The following is a 15,333-nucleotide window of genomic DNA, read 5'->3' on the forward strand; positions in this document are numbered from 1 at the left end:
AGGGCAGGGCACTAGAGAACGTACCCAGTGGGCTCTTCCTGTCTCTGATGTGTATGCTTCTGCCAGCCGGGACTCCAGCGCTCCCCAGTGCCCAGCCCATCCGCAGGTATCCTGCAACCCTGCCTCCGGCTGAGTGCGTCCAATGCCTCTGGCTCCCCCCCACTCAGCGGGGCGCTGCTGGCTGGGATAAGGCCTCAAACCCCACCCCCACCCCCCAACCCTTTGGTGCTGATGGTTTTCTCCAGGGCTTGCATGACTCTGTTTTCAGGTCTGAAGAGGAACCCTGGCTGGGTGGAGAGGTTCAACGTGCAGTTTCTGGGCTCTGTGGAGGTCCCACACCACCAGGGGAATGGCATCCTGTGTGCAGCCATGCAGAAGGTGAGGCAACAGCTCTGCAGGGGGCGGGCCAAGCAACGTGGGTCGCTGGAATCAAGGGACTTTGTACTTCCCAGGGAATTGCTGTTATAACCCAGGAGCTCTGGGCTTGTGGGGAGGGGTCTCCTAGCCACCCCAGTCTCAGCCTCTCCCAGCAGGGGGTGCTGTGAAGAACGGAGCAGGAGTCCTGGCTGTGGGGGCGCTCCCGGCTACCCCAGTCCCAGCCAGGGGCACTGTAGGGAATGGGGCAGGAGTCCTGGCTGTGGGGGCGCTCCCGGCTACCCCAGTCCCAGCCTCTGCCAGCCGGGGGCACTATAGGGAATGGGGCAGGAGCCCTGGCTGTGGGGGGCGCTCCCGGCTACCCCAGTCCCAGCCAGGGGCACTGTAGGGAATGGGGCAGGAGCCCTGGCTGTGGGGGGCGCTCCCGGCTACCCCAGTCCCAGCCAGGGGCACTGTAGGGAATGGGGCAGGAGTCCTGGCTGTGGGGGCACTCCCGGCTACCCCAGTCCCAGCCAGGGGCACTGTAGGGAATGGGGCAGGAGCCCTGGCTGTGGGGGGCGCTCCCGGCTACCCCAGTCCCAGCCAGGGGCACTGTAGGGAATGGGGCAGGAGCACTGGATGTGGGGGGCGCTCCCGGCTACCCCAGTCCCAGCCAGGGGCACTGTAGGGAATGGAGCAGGAGCCCTGGCTGTGGGGGGTGCTCCCAGCTACCCCAGTCCCAGCCAGGGGCACTGTAGGGAATGGGGCAGGAGCACTGGATGTGGGGGGCGCTCCCAGCTACCCCAGTCCCAGCCAGGGGCACTGTAGGGAATGGGGCAGGAGCCCTGGCTGTGGGAGCACTGTACTTTGCAAAGCAGTGACTCTGCCAGGGGCTACAGGTCGTGGTGGAAACCAGCTGAACGTGAGCTCTGGGGCGCTGTAGGGTGACTAGACAGAAAATGTGAAACATCAGGATGGGGGAGGGAAATAGTTCCCTACTGAAGACAAAGCCCCTAACATCGGGTCGTCTGGTCACCCGTGGGAGCCGAAAGCCATTGAACAAAGCCACGGGCCCTGTGGGTGAAGGAAGCCAGGCATCTGGTTGCTATTATTACTCCAAGCCTGCCGCAGCCCAGCACCCTCGTTCCAGCAGCCCTGTGCGAGCTCCCAGGGTGGTGGGTCACTAAGAAAGGCAGCGCAGTCCCCAGCCCTACCAGCGGCAGAGGAGTGAGTCGCGCAGAGGTCCGACCCCCACAAGTCAGACAGTCCCCGGGCAGGCGGGGCCCAGTTCTCATGTCCACTCATCGAAAGGGTGTGGAGAAACTGGAGAGGGTCCAGAGAAGAGCCAGGAGAATGACTAAAGGGTGAGAAACCCGCCTTAGAGGGAGAACCAACAGGGGCTCCCTCTGGTTAGCTCAACAAAGAAGGTGAAGGGGTGACTTGGTCCCAGTCTGTTTACGAGTATCTCCCTTGGGAGAAGGGTTTTGCTAGCTGACAGCTCTTGAGTCTAGTAAAGACGCAACAAATCCAGTGGCTGGCAGCTTGGAGCGAGGCCCATTCACCTGGAAATAGGGGCCCGCTTTTACCAGTGAGGGCAATTAACCACTGATGGCTGCTCCCTCACTCGGAGATCGGGTGGGTCTGTCTCAGAGACACTCGGCCAGAAGGGTTGGGCTGGATGCAGGAAGCACGGGGTGAGGGTCTCTGGTCGGTGTTACTGTGACGCAGCAGGGAGGGGAGAGTGTTGACCTGGGAATGTGGCAGGGGAGTTTCACTGGGGATGGGAGACCTGAGAGCCTGTCACCTGAGCCAGGAAGGGGAGGGGGAGATAACACCTCTGCCTGGGAAACTGGACAAAGGCTGCAGGAGGGAGCCTGCTGGGGGGGGGGGGGGTTTAGTTTCAGTTTGGGGCTGGGTGGAGGAACACAGGGAACCCCAGGACTGGGGTCTCAGCTCCCTGCTCCCCCAGAAGGACTTGACTGAGGGGTCCTGGGTGTACCCACAAGCTCTGTTTTGGACTGTGTTCCTGTTGTCCAATGAACCTTCTGTTTTACTGGCTGGCTGAGAGTCTCAGTGGATCCCAGGAAGAGGGGTGCAGGGCCTGGACTCCCCCACACTCCATGACAACTGGTGGCAGAGGTGGGATCTACTGCACCCCGTGAACGGCACTTCCTGCAGTAAGTGACTGGGGAGCAGTAAAACGAAGGGGGATTGACAGGGACCAGGCGTGCTGAAGATTCAGAGAGAGACGGTTTCGGGGGGCGGTTAACCCCTGGGAGTGTGTGACCAGAGAGAAGGACTGTTGCAGTAACAGGGTCCCCCGGGGGATTGCAGCGAGCGGTCCCAGGGGCGGAGGAGTCTGCAGCTCGACCCTGGCAAAGAGGTGGTGACCTCAAGAAGGACTGGCACACGAGGGGTTCTCCCTGGAAACCGTGGGAAGCTGCCCGGCCTGCGAGTGGCCAGCAGGGAGATGTACGCTAAACGCCTAAAGAGTGACCTGGTGGAGCTGTGCAGGCAGAGGGGGCTGCGCCTTGGGAGGTCCACCAAGGAACAGCTGATTGCCCAGTTGGAGGAGAAGGATCACTTGGATGACCCGATCCCTGTCCCAGAGGGAAGCCGCCTGTCGGACGCAGCGTGGGCCCTGGGGCCTGACCGGGCTGGGAGGGGTCAGACTGCTGCCGAGGGGTCAGACTGTACCTAGGGGAGGGGTTGGGGGAAGCCCAGCGAATACCGAGGGCACTCTGACCCCGGCAGCCAGCAGGGGATCCTCCCGGCGGAGCTCCCCATCCCTGGAGCGGAGGCGGCTGGAATGGGAGAGGGAGATGAAAATGATTTAACTGGGAATTGGTCCTGCTTCGAGCAGGGGGTTGGACTAGATGACCTTCTGGGGTCCCTTCCAACCCTGATATTCTATGATTCTATGAGAGAGCTGGAGGATCATGAAAAGCAGCATCAGCATGAGGAGAAGCAACATCAGCATGAGCAGGAGGAGAAGGAGAAACAATGCCAGCATGAAGAGAAGCAGAGACAGCATGAACTGGAGCTGGCCAGGCTGAGGAGCAGTGGGGCCCCGGCTGCGGTGAGTGAGGGGGGACCCAAGACTGCAGGGAGCTTTGATAAGTGCTTCCTGGCCCAGCGGAAGGAGGGGGGACATAGATAGCTTCCTGACGGCCTTTGAGAATGCCTGAAAGATGCACAGGGTTGACCCTGCGGACAGGCTCCAGTTCCTCACCCCCTTACTGGACCCCAAAGCCGTGGAGATGTACAGCCGAATGACAGGGGCGGAGGCAGGGGACTACGAACTGTTCAAACAGGCCCTGCTCCGTGAGTTTGGGCTGACCCCCGAGATGTACCGGAGAAGGTTCCGGAGTCAGCGTAAAACGCCTGAGGTCACCTACCTACAACTGGTCAACCGGATGCAGGGGTATGCCCGCAAGTGGACAGCTGGGGCCCGAGCTAAAGAGGACCTGCTTGACCTAATCGTACTGGAGCAACTGTATGATCAGTGCCCTTCCGACCTGAGGCTGTGGCTGGTGGACAAAAAGCTCGAGAACCCCCAGCACGCAGGGCAGCTGGCCGACGAGTTTGTGAACAGTCGGTCAGGGGGTAGCAGGGAGGAGTCCCAAAAGAACAGGCCCCCCCCGATGCAGAGAGAGAGTCACCAGGGGGCCTCCCAGCGGGGAAATAGGGAGAACCCCCTCCCAAGGGGAACGCCTGGCGTCGGGCCCCTCCGACCCGCTCGAGGGGACCAACGTGACCTGAGCTGCTATCACTGTGGCCAGAGAGGCCACGTACGGTCCCAGTGCCCCAGGCTCAGGGACAGACTGAGCAGACCCAACCTACCCAGGGTTAACTGGGTAGGGACCCAGCTGGATGAGGGGCAGACGACCCAGGCAAGGGGGGCTGCCAGCTTACCACCTGCTCAGGAGGGAAGAGTACCCCAGGCCAGCTCCGCCAGAGGGCTGGAGGCTCTGGACTCAGGGTGCTCTGTTTACAGGGTGGGCGCGGGGCTGTCCCTCCGGAGACAGTGCCTTGTTCCCCTGGAGGTGGATGGGAGGAAGGTCAATGGATACTGGGATACGGGCGCGGAGGTGACGCTGGCCTGGCCCGAGGTGGTGGCCCCAGATCGGGTGGTGCCCAACACCTACCTGACCCTGACAGGGGTGGGCGGGACCCCATTTAAGGTGCCCATGGCAAGGGTACACCTGAAATGGGGGGCCAAGGAGGGCCCCAAGGATGTGGGGGTGCACCACCATTTGCCCACTGAGGTTTTGATGGGGGGAACCCAGAGGACTGGCCAAGCAAGCCCCAGACCGCCCTGGTTGTGACCCGTAGCTAGAGCCGGCGAGGGGCACTGTGCCCTGACCTCGGGGAGGGTACCACACCGGAGGCACAGGACCCTACCCTGGTGGGGAGGGAGCGCCGAGGGGCACGGCTCAGAGAGGCTGAGGCCTCAGACCTGGTCACTGAGGGGGAACCGGTCCCCATCCCTTCCCCAGCCGCTGAGTTCCAGGCCGAGTTGAGGAAAGATCCCTCCTTGCGGAAGCTCAGGGACCTGGCCGACCTTGGTGTGGTACGGACCATGAGGAGAGGCTGCCAGGAGAGGTTCCTGTGGGAGAAGGGGTTCCTGTACCGAGAATGGGCTCCCACAAGGGAAGTAGAGTCCTGTGGGGTCAGGAGGCAGCTGGTGGTCCCCCAGAAGTATCGCCGCAGGCTCCTGTACCTGGCCCATGACATCCCCCTCGCAGGGCACCAGGGAATCCGGCGCACCCGGCAGAGGTTGCTACAGAACTTTTACTGGCCCGGGGTCTTTACCACGGTCCGGCAGTATTGCCGATCCTGTGACCCCTGTCAGAGGGTGGGGAAGGCCCGGGACAAGGGGAAAGCGGCTTTGAGACCTTTGCCCATCATAGAGGAGCCTTTCCAGAAGGTGGCCATGGACATCGTGGGGCCTCTCAGCAAGACGACCCGGTCGGGGAAGAAATACATTCTGGGGGTGGTAGATTTTGCCACCCGCTACCCCGAGGCAGTGCCCTTAGCTTCCATTGAAGCAGACACCGTGGCCGATGCGCTCCTGACCATTTTCAGCCGAGTGGGGTTCCCCAAGGAAGTCTTGACAGACCAAGGCTCCAACTTCATGTCGGCCCTGCTCCGGTGCTTGTGGGAGAAATGTGGGGTCCGGCACGACTGGGCCTCAGCTTATCACCCCCAGTCCAACGGGCTGGTGGAGAGGTTCAATGGGACACTAAAGATGATGCTGAAAACCTTTATGGACCAGCACCCGCAGGATTGGGACAAGTACTTACCTCACCTGCTGTTCGCGTATAGGGAGGTGCCCCAGGAGTCTACCGGATTTTCGCCTTTCGAACTGTTATATGGAAGGAGGGTGAGGGGCCCCGTGGACCTGATGAGAGACGAGTGGGAGGGGAAGGCCACTCCCGATGGAGAGTCAGTGGTGGAGTATGTCCTGATCTTCCGAGAGAGACTGGCTGAACTCATGGGCCTGGCCAGGGAGAATCTGGCCAGAGCCCAGAGGAAGCAGAAGGTCTGGTATGACCGCACGGCACGGGCCCGTGCCTACGCCACCGGGGATCAGGTGATGGTTCTCCTCCCTGTGAGAAAGAACAAACTACAGGCCGCCTGGGAGGGCCCTTTCAAGGTCGTCAAGCAGCTAAACGAGGTAAACTATGTGGTGGAGCTGTCGAACCGGGCGCACCACCGCCGGGTGTGCCATGTGAATATGATGAAGCCATATTATGCCAGGGAGAATGTGGTGTTGGCCATGTGTGGACATTGGGAGGAGCAGGGAGACAACCCTTTAGTAGATCTATTCCCTGGGACCAGAGCTGGTTCCCCCCTGGAAACAGTTCCCCTCTCGGATCAGCTAACCCCTGCCCAGCAAGCTGAGGTCAGGGAGGTGCTGCATCCGTACCGACAGCTGTTTTCCAACCAGCCTGGACGCACTAATCTGACTGTCCACTGGGTGCAGACAGGTTCGCACCCGCCGATAAGATGCTCCCCCTTCCGAGTCACAGGGAAAACTGCTCAGGACCTGGAAAGAGAGGTCCGGGACATGCTGGCTTTGGGGGTGATCCAGCCATCGGCCAGCCCTTGGGCCTCGCCGGTGGTGCTGGTCCCCAAAAGGGACGGGTCGGTCCGGTTCTGTGTGGACTATCGGAAGCTCAATGCCATCACTGTATCTGATGCCTACCCCATGCCCAGGCCGGACGAGCTCCTAGACAAGCTGGGAGGAGCTCGGTACCTCACCACCATGGACCTTACAAAGGGCTACTGGCAAGTGCCGCTGGATGCAGATGCCTGGCTGAAATCAGCCTTTATCACCCCTCTGAGTTCCTGACCCTGCCTTTCGGCCTCAAGGGAGCGCCGGCCACCTTCCAGCGCCTGGTGGACCAGCTCCTGAGGGGGATGGAGAGTTTTGCCGTGGCATATATTGATGACATCTGTGTCTTTAGCCAGACCTGGGAGGACCAGGTGTCCCAGGTTAGACAAGTGCTGGACTGACTCCAGGGGGCTGGGCTGACTGTAAAAGCGGAGAAGTGCAAGGTGGGAATGGCGGAAGTATCTTACCTGGGCCATCGGGTGGGGAGCGGCCGCCTAAAGCCGGAACCAGCCAAGGTGGAGGTGATCAGAGACTGGCCCGCTCCCCACACCAAAAAGCAGGTCCAAGCCTTTATTGGGATGGCAGGATACTATCGAAGGTTTTTGCCCCGCTTTAGCGCCATAGCCACCCCCATCACTGAGCTATGCAAGAAGGGGAAGCCAGACAAGGTGGTCTGGACCGAGCAGTGCCAGGAGGCTTTCCAGGCGCTGAAGGAGGCTCTGGTCAGTGGCCCAGTTCTGGCAAACTTTCCAGACTTTCAGAAGCCCTTTGCGGTGTTCACCGACGCCTCCGACACGGGACTGGGGGTGGTGTTAATGCAGGAGGATGAAAAGGGGGAGAGACACCCCATCGTGTACCTGAGCAAGAAGTTGCTATCCCGGGAGCAACACTATGCGGCCATCGAGAAGGAGTGCCTGGCCCTGGTGTGGGCCCTCAAGAAACTAGAGCCCTATCTCTTCGGGCGACACTTCACCGTCTACACCGACCACTCTCCCCTGACCTGGCTGCACCAGATGAAAGGAGCCAACGCCAAACTCCTTAGGTGGAGCCTGCTCCTGCAGGATTACAACATGGACGTGGTCCACGTGAAGGGAAGTGCCAACCTGATAGTGGATGCGCTGTCCCGGAGAGGGGGCCCCGAACTTCCCCAGGTCACTGGTCTCAGTGACCCCGCTCAGTTCAGTCTCGAAGGGGGGAGAGATGTGACTCAGCAGGGAGGGGGAAGTGTTGACCTGGGAATGTGCCCTGGGGATGGGAGACCTGAGAGCCTGTCACCTGAGCCAGGACGGGGAGGGGGAGGTAACACTTCTGCCCGGGAAACTGGACAAAGGCTGCAGGAGGGAGCCTGCTGGTGGGGTTTTGGTTTCAGTTTTGGGCTGGGTGGTGGAATGCAGGGAACCCCAGGGCTGGGGTCTAAGCTCCCTGCCCCCCAGAAGGACTTGACTGAGGGGTCCTGGTTGTACCCACAAGCTCTGTTTTAGACTGTGTTCCTATTGTCCAATAAGCCTTCCCTTTTACTGGCTGGCTGAGAGTGAATCTCAGGAAGAGGGGTGCAGGCCCCAGACTACCCCACACTCTGTGACAGTTACCCAGGGGATCAGAATAAGTTTCTGACTCGAGCGGCACTGCAGGGAGTGGGGCAGGAGTGCTAGCTGCGGGGGAGCTTCTGGCAACTCCTGTCTGGCCTGGCTGCCGGGGGCACTGGACGGTGGGAAGCATGCCTGCAGAAGGTGGGTCCAGTGCGTGCGGCCATCTCGGCTATTCCTGACTAGCAGCCTGTTTCCATTGCTCCAGCCTGGCCCCTTCCTCCCGCTTACACTCTCCCTGGGCATTTCCAGATCGCCACCACCAGGAAGCTGACGGTGCATTTGCGCCCACCGGCCACTTGTGACCTGGAGATAATGCTGCAGGGCATCAAGCTGATCCTGACCGTGAATGAGTACAGCCGGGACGACGAGGTGAGGGTGGGTGGGGAGCTCTGGGATGGGGCGGGGGCAGCGGCCGTTGGCTGGATGATTGGCTGCAAACACCTAGAAGATAATGAGGTGATAAGTAACAGTCAGCATGGATTTGTCAAGAACAAATCCTGTAAAACCAACCTGATAGCTTTCTTTGACAGGGTAACAAGCCTTGTCGAGAGGGGGGAAGCGGTAGAAGTGGTATAATTTGACTTTGGTAAGGCTTTTCATATGGTCTCAAATGACCTTCTCATACACAAACTAGGGAAATGCAACCGAGATAGAGCTACTCTAAGGTGGGTGCATAAAGGGTTGAAAACCATTCCCAGAGGGTAGTCATCAGTGGTTCACAGTCAGGCTGGAAGGACAGAACGAGTGGGGTCCCGCAGGGATCGGTTCTGGGTCTGGTTCTGTTCAATATCTTCATCAATGAGTTAGATAATGACATAGAGAGTACACTTATAAAGTTTGTGGATGATACCAAGCTGGGAGGGGTTGCAAGTGCTTTGAGGGATAGGATTAAAATTCAAACGGATCTGGACAAACTGGAGAAATGGTCTGAAGCGTGGCAAGGGGTGCCCACGGCCTCATGCAGGAAGTGCACAAGGATCAGACCGAGTTGCAGCAACAGGAAATTTGGCTAGCTGGAGCCAGGCCAGGGGCAGGAACTGGAGTGACAGTGACACAGGCCAAACCCTTGTCCCCATGTCTGACAGAAGAAGGCTTTGAAAGGGCCCGGTCCGAGTGGAGAGACGGGGCCCGGCCCGAGGCGGAGAGAGTGGGGGGCCAGAGGGGGTCATGTGTCAGACAGGAGGTGAAAGCGGGAGAGTTAGACACACACCGAATAAGGCTAAAGCTGGTACAACGGGGAAAGAGACGCTCTGACGAGGGCGTGGGGGTCTGACAGACAGAAGGACGGGGCGCCCTCTCACTAGAGGGGGCGGCAGGGCTCAGATCGTCTCTGACTGCTGCTTCCTTTTCAGATGGAGCGATGCAGCCACTTCTTCCAGATGAAGAACATCTCCTTCTGCGGCTGCCACCCCAGGAACAGCTGGTGAGAGGCCCCCGCCCGGCAGGGAATGGGGCAAACCAGCAGCACAGTGCAGCAGCTGGTTACCCAGGGTCAGGGCTCTGGAGATGGCCTCCAGCCCAACACACTCATCCTACCCTGCCCTGCCCAGCCTGTGCCCCACGGAGCCCCCCCGCCTCTGCCCCCACCCAGCCTGTGACCCCGGGAGCCCCCCCGCCTCTGCCCCTGCCCAGCCTGTGACCCCGGAGCCCCCCCGCCTCTGCCCCCGCCCAGCCTGTGCCCTCCGGAGCCACCCACCGCCTCTGCCCGCGCCCAGCCTGTGCCCCCCGGAGCCCCCCCACCTCTGCCCCCGCCCAGCCTGTGCACCCTGGAGCCCCCCTGCCTCTGCCCCCACCCAGCCTGTGCCCCCGGGAGCCTCCCACACCTCTGGCCCTGCCCAGCCTCTGACCCTGGAGCCCCCCACCACCCAGCCTGTGCCCTCCGGAGCCACCCACCGCCTCTGCCCGCGCCCAGCCTGTGCCCCCTGGAACCCCCCCGCCTCTGCCCCCGCCCAGCCTGTGCACCCTGGAGCCCCCTGCCTCTGCCCCCGCCCAGCCTGTGCCCCCGGGAGCCTCCCATGCCTCCGACCCCGCCCAGCCTCTGACCCCGGAGCCCCCCCCCGCCCAGCCTGTGCCCCCTGGAGCCCCCCCCCGCCTCTGCCCCCCCCAGCCTGTGCCCCCCGGAGCCCCTCCCCACTTCTACCCCCGCCCAGCCTGTGCCCCCCGGAGCCGCCCCCCGCCTCTGCCCCCGCCCAGCCTGTGCCCCCCAGAGCCCTCCCCGCCTCTGCCCCCCCAGCCTGTGCCCCCCGGAGCCCCTCTCCCCGATGTGCTGAGATGCGGGGGGGTCCCATCCCTGAACCATGGCAATAGTTTACTGCAGTTGCTTCGGCTCCTGAATCTTGTCTGCTGTTGTGCAAAGCTGGGGTGCGAGGGGGGCTTTGGGGATCATGGGTCTTCTCCAGCCCCTCTGCTGACTTCCCTACAGCCCCGTGGGGCAGCCCTGGGCTCCTGGGGTCTGATCACCGCACAGCAAGCAGGCCGGCCCTGGTGCCTCTCTGGGGCTCTGCTCTGATGCTCCCTTTGTGCTGCAGTTACTTCGGGTTCATCACCAAACATCCCGTGCTCAGCCGCTTCGCCTGCCACGTCTTCGTCTCCCAGGAGTCCATGCGGCATGTCGCCGAGTGTGTCGGGTGAGCTGGGGTAGGGGGCCTGCGGGAAGGGGGGGCTGGGAGCTGAGCTACAGAGGGAGCAGGGGGAACCTGGGAGCTGGAGTTATGGGGTCCCAGGGTTTGCCCCGGCCCTTGCAGTGTGGCCCCCTCCCCCACGGGGTTTGCCCCGGCCCATGGCTGGCCTGCGGCGTGGCCCCCCTCCCCCACGGGGTTTGCCCCGGCCCGTGGCTGGCGTGTGGCGTGGCCCCTCTCCCCCACGGGGTTTGCCCCGACCCGTGGCTGGCGTGCGGCGTGGCTCCCTCCCCCACGGGGTTTGCCCCGGCCCGTGGCTGGCCTGCGGCGTGGGCCCCCCACCCACGGGGTTTGCCCCGACCCGTGGCTGGCCTGCGGCGTGGCTCCCTCCCCCACGGGGTTTGCCCCGGCCCGTGGCTGGCCTGCGGCGTGGGCCCCCCACCCACGGGGTTTGCCCCAACCCGTGGCTGGCCTGCGGCGTGGCCCCCCTCCCCCACGGGGTTTGCCCCGACCCGTGGCTGGCCTGCGGCGTGGCTCCCTCCCCCACGGGGTTTGCCCCGACCCGTGGCTGGCCTGCGGCGTGGGCCCCCCACCCACGGGGTTTGCCCCAACCCGTGGCTGGCCTGCGGCATGGGCCCCCCACCCACGGGGTTTGCCCCGACCCGTGGCTGGCCTGCGGCGTGGCCCCCCTCCCGCACGGGGTTTGCCCCAACCCGTGGCTGGCGTGCGGCGTGGCTCCCTCCCCCATGGGGTTTGCCCCGGCCCGTGGCTCACGTGCTGTCTGCCCCCCGCTCACCGTGTCCCTTGCCTTGCAGCCGGGCGTTTCAGGAATATTACCAGGAGCACCTGGAGTACGCCTGCCCCACAGAGGACATTTACCTGGAGTAAGGGCGCGAGTCACTGCAGCTCCTGCTTCCGCCCCCCGTCTAGCCCCACAGATGGCCAGAGACTCTGTCTGACCCCACAACCAGCCGGCTTGGACCCTCCTTCCGCACACGCTGCGGCCCCCACCCCCCGCACAGACTCGCTGCCCATCCTCACTGCTTCTCCCTGGGGGCCCGGAGAGCCGGCTGCTCCTCCCTGAGCTCGGGCTGGAGGGCAGGCCCATCCCAGGCGGGGCAGGCTTTGGCGGGGGGCACCCAGCCCTGGCCGGCCCCTTCCCCCGTGGCTGATGGGAGCGGAGCCCAGGGGGCCTGAGGATAGACTGCGCCGCAGGGGCACCTGCCTCAGTGACCCACGCTAAGGCATGGAGGGCACAAGGGCTGGGCCGGGCAGCTGCCCCCTGCAGCAGGCTCCCCGGGGAGGGGCTGGCGGGGGAGGGAGAGAGCACAGGGAGTGGGGGAGGGGCCGGCGGGGGCAGAGGGAGGACGCAGGGAGTGGGGGAGGGGCTGGCAGGGAAAGGGGGAGAGCTCAGGGAGTGGGGGAGGGGCCGGCGGGGGCAGAGGGAGGACGCGGGGGGCCGGCGGGGGCAGAGGGAGGACGCAGGGAGTGGGGGAGGGGCTGGCAGGGAAAGGGGGAGAGCTCAGGGAGTGGGGGAGGGGCCGGCGGGGGCAGAGGGAGGACGCAGGGAGTGGGGGAGGGGCTGGCAGGGAAAGGGGGAGAGCTCAGGGAGTGGGGGAGGGGCCGGCGGGGGCAGAGGGAGGACGCGGGGGGCCGGCGGGGGCAGAGGGAGGACGCAGGGAGTGGGGGAGGGGCTGGCAGGGAAAGGGGGAGAGCTCAGGGAGTGGGGGAGGGGCCGGCGGGGAAGGGGGAAAGCTCAGGGAGTGGGGGAGGGGCTGACGGGAGCAGAGGGGGGACGCAGGGAGTGAGGGTGGGGCCGGCGAGGGAGAGAGCACAGGGAGTGGGGGAGGGGCCGGCAGGGGCAGAGGGAGGACACAGGGAGTGGGGGAGGGGCCGGCAGGGAAAGGGGGAGAGCTCAGGGAGTGGGGGAGGGGCCGGCGGGGAAGGGGGAAAGCTCAGGGAGTGGGGGAGGGGCTGACGGGAGCAGAGGGGGGACGCAGGGAGTGAGGGTGGGGCCGGCGAGGGAGAGAGCACAGGGAGTGGGGGAGGGGCCGGCAGGGGCAGAGGGAGGACGCAGGGAGTGGGGAGTTGGCAGGGGGTTGGGGAAGTGCAGAGTGGGGGGAGGGGCATGGGGCTGGTGGTTCAGTGGCTTTCTGCCCCCCCACTCTACAACCTGTTCCAGCCCCCTTGTCTGGGCCCTGCCTGGCCCGCTCCGTGGCCGTGGCCACCCCTCTGGCCGTGGCCGGCACCTGACTCGGGGGGGGGGGGGCTCATTGTTCAGACCCTGCACTGAGGGTCCGAGGTCACGGGAAGGGGCCTGAGGCCACGCCTGGAGTGGGGGAGGGGTGCCGGCGCGGAGGTGAGCCTGGTCTGGGCCCCTCCAGCCTTTACATCAGGCTTCACCCCCCCACTGCTCCCCCCGGCTGTCTCATCCCCCACAACCCCCCACAACGGCCCCTGGGCCAGCTTATCCCCCCCAATGACCCCGTGCCAACTCATCCCCCCCCCCAGCCCCCCCAAAGGCCCCTGGGCCGGCTCATCCCCCATGACCCCCCCAGTGATGTGAACCCCTGGGCTAAGTCCTCCCCACCACCACCTGCACCTGGCAACCTGTGTCCCCCGCCCCCCAAGGTGCGGCGCTGACCCCGGGCCACTTGGCCTCTGCCGTGCTCAGGGCCGTGCCCTGCCTGGCCCCCCAGCCAGTGCCCCCTGCCCGGGAATGTGTCTCTGTCAGGGCACCCGCCGTAGCCACGTGGGGCTGGCCCAGGGGCAGGCCCGGCCAGGGGATGGGGCCGGTCTGAGCTCTCCGGGGCAGCCTGGGGGCGGGGGTGCAGGAGGGGCTTTGCACCTGTGCCGGGGCCACCAGGGAGCGGGGGGGCTGGTTCGTGGCCCCCCATCCTGCACCACCACCGGAGCAGCTCGGGCGGTTACATCGGACACCCCAAGAGCCCACGTCACGAGCCCGTGGCTACGAAGCCAGCTCTGGCTGGAGCCCCGGGGCGGCTGGGGCGATAGGGCCTGTGAGCTGAGCTCCTGCAGCTGCCGTCAGGCCCCTCTGGGCGCGCGCCCAGCAACTCTGCCCGGCTCTCCCTGCCCCGCTGCTGTGCCTGTCGCTTGCCAGCCCGCGTGTCTCTCCGCCCAGTGCTCGCTTCGCGCCCATAGCCCCCCGCTGCCCTGCGCACGCCGGCCCCATGACGCGAGCCCCCCGGGCCTCCGGAGCGTCTGTGATTGTACAAAACCCCGGGTCACGATTCTCCCCCTCACGGCCGCCGCCTGGCGGGTCTTTCGAGAAATAAAGATATGCTTGTGCGACCCCGAGGGCTGGGCCCGTCTGTCAGCCGCCCCAGAGCCGGGCTGTGCAGCCCAGCGGGGCACCCCATGCCGGGCCGCGGAGGGCTGCGTGTGCTCAGCCGTTCGGGGGCGCCGGGGGGAGGGGGCACAGCCAGGGGTCCTGTCTCAGGCCCTCTGAAGGGGTGTAACACGCGCAGGCAGACTAGGCTCCTCCCTCTAGTTCACACCGGCCAACCCTGAAATGCAGCCACCTCTGGGGCGGGAGGTAGCTGCTGTTTAACAACGATACGAAGGTTTCAGAGGAGCCGCCGTGTTAGTCTGTGTCCGCAAAAAGAACAGGAGGACGTGTGGCACCATGGAGACTAACCCATTTATTTGAGCATCAGCTTTCGTGAGCTACGGCTGAATGCATCTGATGAAGTGAGCTGTAGCTCACGAAAGCTGATGCTCAAATAAATGGGTTAGTCTCCATGGTGCCACACGTCCTCCTGTTCTTTTTGCGAACGCTACGAAGAGCAGCTGCCGGATGCAGTCAGGGCCCAGGTTCCAGGCTGAGGCTGCCCTGAGGCCAGGGACACCAGGCTTTGGTGCTGGGGATCAGGCCCACGCTGAGCTGGGCCTTTGGGTTCCTGTCACAGCGGGGCCCCAGCTATGCCAGGCATCCGTCCGCGTGCAGCCAGAGCCGGGCCCCACCTTCGCCATCCCCCTCGCCACCGCCCACGGGGGTGGGGGGCGCAAGCTGCAGCCCTCTCAGCGCACAGCTCCGTGGGGTGGGCCTGGCAGCTGGCCGGGCACGCTGCTGGGTCTCCAGCATCACTCCACGCCCCGGAGCAGCCCGGCCCGCTGAGCTGTAGGAGGGCCCAGCAGGCACAGCCTAAAGGGATGGCAGCTAGCGGGTGGGTAACTGGCCCATTGGCAAGGGGCCGCCTGCTCAGGCCCCGCCTAGCCCAGCCTGTCCGGGTCGGGGCAGGGGTGTAGCTAGCAGGGTCTCCCCCTGGACCCCCCTCACAGGCAGCCCACCACACATGCAGGGTTACAGACGTCCCTGGCTTGGCCCCTTGGGCTGTTCCCCTCTGCAGGGCCTGCACCAGGATGCCCACGCACCCCTGGTCTGACGGTGGGGGCCCCTCAGCAGCAGGCATAGAGCCCAAACCTTATGCCATGCAGGCCTGCTGCCCCACGGCCTTCCTGACTCGCACCCCACATGCCGCACCGGTCTCCCTAGACCAGTTCCCAGCTGCCACTGAGCAAAGCCCAACATGGCACAGCAAATGGGGCTTGACAGTGGGACGAAGTGGGGGATTTTCCGAGTGCTTGGCATGAACATTGTGTGGGGCTCAGTTTCCCCGTTTGCTGTGTG

At 64.4% G+C, this 15,333-nt stretch overlaps 1 protein-coding gene across 2 annotated transcripts in view; it reads left to right on the forward strand.

The window, feature by feature from the left end:
• The window catches only part of MAPK8IP2 (mitogen-activated protein kinase 8 interacting protein 2), a 66,462-nt gene extending 54,452 nt beyond the window's left edge, over positions 1-12,010 (forward strand). For both annotated transcript variants that reach the window (XM_084612685.1, XM_084612686.1), the window contains 5 exons: positions 269-378; positions 8,314-8,433; positions 9,417-9,487; positions 10,593-10,691; positions 11,498-12,010. In XM_084612685.1, coding sequence (XP_084468811.1) covers positions 269-378; positions 8,314-8,433; positions 9,417-9,487; positions 10,593-10,691; positions 11,498-11,570 — 473 coding nt within the window. In that variant the 3' untranslated portion in view covers positions 11,571-12,010. The remainder of the gene's footprint in view (positions 1-268; positions 379-8,313; positions 8,434-9,416; positions 9,488-10,592; positions 10,692-11,497) is intronic.
• The last annotated feature ends 3,323 nt before the right edge of the window (positions 12,011-15,333 follow it).

This window comes from Lepidochelys olivacea (genome assembly GCF_965140295.1).
Source record: "Lepidochelys olivacea isolate rLepOli2 genome assembly, chromosome: 1".
Lineage (NCBI taxonomy): Eukaryota > Metazoa > Chordata > Testudines > Cheloniidae > Lepidochelys > Lepidochelys olivacea.